Source organism: Lolium perenne, chromosome 2, assembly GCF_019359855.2.
Source record: "Lolium perenne isolate Kyuss_39 chromosome 2, Kyuss_2.0, whole genome shotgun sequence".
NCBI lineage: Eukaryota > Viridiplantae > Streptophyta > Magnoliopsida > Poales > Poaceae > Lolium > Lolium perenne.
The window spans coordinates 38,987,170-38,992,371 of NC_067245.2; the positions used below are offsets into that span (position 1 = coordinate 38,987,170).

A 5,202-nucleotide genomic window follows, 5' to 3' on the forward strand; every position below is an offset into this window, starting at 1 on the left:
ATTTCTTATGGACACTCTTATTTTATAAAGTGTTCAATGCAATGTACCAATTAAATGTCACAAACAAGTGAGTAGCTATGCTCCAGTGCTCATGTCATGATATCTCTGTTTACTTGCAAATTCTAGATAACAAAAAAATATACCATTTGGTCTTCTTGTAACAGGATGTTTTCTTATTTTTTCATATTACTCCATGATTAATGGTTATTGTAAAAATATCTTCCTGTAATTCAGCCTTGGAAAGAAAATAAAAGTTCCCTGCTCACTTGGGAGAGAAAAGAGGAGAGATGATGGCGTGTTATCCGGTCGGCGCCGCGGCGCACTGCCACTGCCCGCTCCCCCTCCCCCACCGCACGCCGGCGACGACCGCCCTCCTCCAGCGCCGCCTCCTCCATCCGTGGTTCCAACCCCGTCGGCCCCCCTCCTCAGCTGGGCTGCCATGGGGGCGCCGCCGCGCCGTCGACCCCGACGACGACTTCCTCACGCTCGACCTCGACGAGTTCGAGGGCCTTGACGGGGAGGAGGACGACGAGGACGGGTCGTCGCCGTGGGAGGGCGCGCTGGTGTACCGGCGCGACGCGGCGGCGCACCATGTGGAGTACGCCACCACGCTCGAGCGCCTGGGCCTCGCCGACCTCTCCACTTCGCACTCCAGGGCCCGCGCCGCCGCCATGGGCATCCTCCCCTCCACCAAGACGAAGCCGAGGGACGGCGCCGAGACCACGCCCGTGCTCGTCTCCGTCGACGTCACCAGGCGCCGCGGCCGCCTGCGACTCGACGGCATCGTGCGCACCGTCATCACCCTCGGCTGCTACCGGTAAGACCCAATCCATGCTGCCTCGCCCTGTCAGTGTTTCCTCACTGTATGTGTATCATGGGGAGAAATTGCAGAGCAGAGTGACATTTTATTACCACTACTGCTTTGACTCTAATATTCTACAGAATAATACTAGCATAACTTCTCTTGCTCTTACATTTGCATAACTTCCAATTTTGTGCTATTGATACACGATCATCTGTTGCCTGAATCGGAGAGAGGGAAGTGGCAGTCTTGATACTAGCTCCCTGCAGAAAGTAGCAAACCATCCAACAAAATGTCGAACAATATGTACTAGCTAGTTTTGATAATCTGGCATCTTCAGACTAGAGAAATTTCAGAGCCAAGTGACCATCTTGACACCATTTTAGCCTACAGAAAAGTAGCATCGCTCTGTTGTCATCACCTAATCTGCGTTTAAACTGCTGATGGCATTTCAGCTTAGACTTGCCCAAACATTCAGTTTAAAAACCTGTTGCTTCGGCCATTTGCAATCAGCCGAGGATATTTCAACTACTTTGTACAACTAGCTAGCTAGTTTGAGGGTAATTTGGCATGTAATGGCTCAAGGAGGATGTCCAGCATTTTGAGACTATAAGGACAGACTTGCCTCCATGGTCTCTGTATCATGTATAGTCCATGTTATGTTTTACAAAGCAAGAAAAGTTATGTTGTTCCTGGAGAGTAATAGAATCCTTTAAGCTGGAGCTGACATGTACTGATGCCTTTGCCACAGACGATAAGCACTTAAAATTCTAGTCCAACTTAACTTAACTGTCACAACATAGAAATATTTTGGTATAAGACTGGTATTGCACGGCCTAGGTGAATGCCTGAATTGTCTGAAAGTGGAAACCTATCATTCAAACTCGGTTGATTTGTTGCACAACTCTTGTAAGGTTGTGGTTGGTTCCCTTATTTTGAACCCATTATTATGCTTCCTTTTACAGGTGTGCCGATCCAGCGCCACAAGGTATATTCGCCAACTTCTCCCTCTTACTGACAGAAGACCTGGTGGAGGAACCTGACGTGGTCGACCTCGGCACTGTATATGAAGAAGACGCGACCAAGTTCCCTTCAGTGACAGGCAGCCAGGACGAAGACGACGAAGACATCGACTGGGATGACCGCGTGCACTTTCCGGCTGGCGAGAAGGAGGTGGACATCTCGAAGCACATCCGGGACATCATCCACCTGGAGATCACGCTGGACGCCTTCTGCAGCACGAGCTGCAAGGGCCTGTGCCTTACCTGCGGCATGAACCTCAACACGGGCAGCTGCAGCTGCGGCGAGGAGGAAGAGCTGCAGGACAAGGATGCCAAGAGAGTGGGTACTTTCAAAAACCTGTTGAAGCCGTTGCAAAATCGACGATGATGACGTTGTGAATGGCGGCGCTTAGGTAGGGACTTTGTGATGTTTTTTATAGAAGGAATTTTGTGATGTGTCGTGATAATAATCTTGTAACGTCTTTGTTGAACTGTGTTTTTGGTGTTCAAAAGTTGCTGCTCTTAGAAGGGATCATAGGTTCAGGTTTACGAAAAGGCTACTCGAAATCGTTGTCTTTACGCTCATCCTGTAACATCTATCTGTATATGTTGTCAGAAAGAATTGACAGAAACTGTTGCTGGCAAGAAGCCTGAAGTAATGCTTTTGATATTTTGTATGTAGAAATCCAGGCCAATGTTCTGGTCGATTGGGAACAATACCAGCAGCTCGTTTGCGTCATGTTTTCGTCAGTGATGGATCCAATGATTAAAAAGAACTAATAGATGAATGAAATTATAAAGGAATCTTTGTCTACAAATTGCATATTTGCCACACCATGGACGAGTTTAGTAGACTGAGCCGAATTTAGGGCTCCATGGGGGTGGGTGTTAGAGCATCTCCAGCCGCGTCCCCCAAAGGGATTTGGGGGACGCCGGCCAAAAAAACGTCCCAGTCGCATGCCTCAAAGGTCGCTTCGCTCCGGACGTCCCTCAAATATTGTCCGGCGTCCCTAGCCCATCCCCTGTATATAGAGGCTCCATCGGGGACGCCAGACACGATTTTTACACTTGCTTTTTGTTTGGAGATCACGTTTGGGGGAAGTGGCTAGGAAAGAGACCTCCTCCAAACGAAAATTTCGTCCGGACGTCCCCCAAACGAAAATTCGGCGCTATTGCCGGACGTCGTTTGGGGGATGCGACTGGAGATGCTCTTAGCCTGTTGCAAAGGGGCTACGGGTCACTTTCGGTGGTTCATTTGGTTGCTCATGAAGGAATTTTGTGCACCGACAAGGGGACATTGCACCCCCTCCCTCCCGGTTGGTAGGTTGCATATATGCATTTTTGCCCTCCTAGTGTAGGTGTACGTAACCTCTTTCAGTGGAGCGGTGAGGTTAACTAGCAGCTGGCTGAATAAGAGCACATCCAGCAACATCAATTCATTGGAAGATACCTAATGGAGGGATATAAGACCACCTCCCAAAATATACATGATCTCTTCAGCAGATCATGACCGTAGTCGACGGCGTGATGAAGAAGGAAGGAACTGTTGGAGATATGCCCAAGAGGCAATAATAAAAGTGGTTATTATATATCTTTATGTTTATGATGAATGTTTATATATCATGCTATAATTGTATTAACCGAAACATTGATACATGTGTGTTATGTAAACAACAAAGAGTCCCTAATATGCCTCTTAACTAGCTTGTTGATTAATATATGATTAGTTTCATAATCATGAACATTGGATGTTATTAATAACAAGGTTATATCATTATATGAATGATGTAATGGACACACCCAATTAAGCGTAGCATAAGATCACGTCATTAAGTTATTTGCTATAAGCTTTCGATACATAGTTACCTAGTCCTTTCGACCATGAGATCATGTAAATCACTTATACCGGAAAGGTACTTTGATTACATCAAACGCCACTGCGTAAATGGGTGGTTATAAAGATGGGATTAAGTATCCGGAAAGTATGAGTTGAGGCATATGGATCAACAGTGGGATTTGTCCATCCCGATGACGGATAGATATACTCTGGGCCCTCTCGGTGGAATGTCGTCTAATGTCTTGCAAGCATATGAATAAGTTCATAAGAGACCACATACCACGGTACGAGTAAAGAGTACTTGTCAGGAGACGAGGTTGAACAAGGTATAGAGTGATACCGATGATCAAACCTCGGACAAGTAAAATATCGCGTGACAAAGGGAATTGGTATCGTATGTGAATGGTTCATTCGATCACTAAGTCATCGTTGAATATGTGGGAGCCATTATGGATCTCCAGATCCCACTATTGGTTATTGGTCGGAGAGAGTTCTCACCCATGTCCACATAGTTCGCGAACCGTAGGATGACACACTTAAGGTTTGATGTTGTAATAGTAGAACTTGAATATGGAATGGAGTTCGAAGTATTGTTCGAAGTCTCGGATGGGATCCCGGACATCACGAGGAGTTCCGGAATGGTCCGGAGAATAATATTCATATATAGGAAGTCATTTTATAAGTTTTTAAAATGATCCGGTGATTTTTATGGAAGGTTCTAGAAGGTTCTAGAAAAGTCCGGAAGAAATCACTAAGGAAGGAGGAGTCCCGGAGGGACTCCACCTCCCCATGGCCGGCCAACCCTAGAGGGGGGGAGTCCAAGGTGGACTCCACCAAGGGGGCCGGCCACCCCGCCCTCATGGAAGGGTGGGAATCCCACTTGAGGTGGGAGTCCCACCTTGGGTAGGTTTCCCTACACATGGAAGGTTTTGGGTTGGGGTCTTATTCGAAGACTTGTAGTCCAACACTTGGGGGTTCCACCTATATAATGAGGAGCAAGGGGAGGGGGCCGGCCACACCAAAGCCATTGTGGCCGCACCCCCTCATAGTGGCCGGCCACCTCCCCCTCTCCCAAACCCTAGCCGCCCCCCTCTCCTCCACCTCTCCCGCAAAGCTTAGCGAAGCTCCGCCGGAGTTCTCCATCGCCACCGCCACCACGCCGTCGTGCTGCCGGATTCAAGGAGGAGCTACTACTTCCGCTGCCCGCTGGAACGGGGAGAAGGACGTCGTCTTCATGAACACCGAACGTGTGACCGAGTACGGAGGTGCTGCCCGATTGTGGCACCGTCAAGATCTTCTACGCGTTTTTGCAAGCGGCAAGTGATCGTCTACCGCAGCAACAAGATCCTCATCTTGTAGGCTTTGGAAATCTTCAAGGGTGAGTCGCGTTCATCCCCTCGTTGCTCCCGTCTTCTAGATTGCATCTTGGCTTGGATTGCGTTCTCGCGGTAGGAAATTTTTTGTTTTCTATGCAACGAATCCCTACAGTGGTATCAGAGCCGTGTCTATGCATAGATGGTTGCACGAGTAGAACACAATGGTTTGTGGGCATTGATGCTTAT

General features: G+C 48.1%; 1 protein-coding gene across 1 annotated transcript; it reads left to right on the plus strand.

Annotated features, from left to right (window-relative positions):
• Nucleotides 1-255: 255 nt before the first annotated feature.
• Nucleotides 256-2,480, plus strand: LOC127331848 (large ribosomal RNA subunit accumulation protein YCED homolog 1, chloroplastic). Its single transcript, XM_051358056.2, has 2 exons — nucleotides 256-817; nucleotides 1,768-2,480. Exons 1-2 carry the CDS (start codon nucleotides 288-290, stop codon nucleotides 2,189-2,191), a joined length of 954 nt encoding a protein of 317 aa, XP_051214016.1. The 5' UTR covers nucleotides 256-287; the 3' UTR covers nucleotides 2,192-2,480.
• Nucleotides 2,481-5,202: the final 2,722 nt, after the last annotated feature.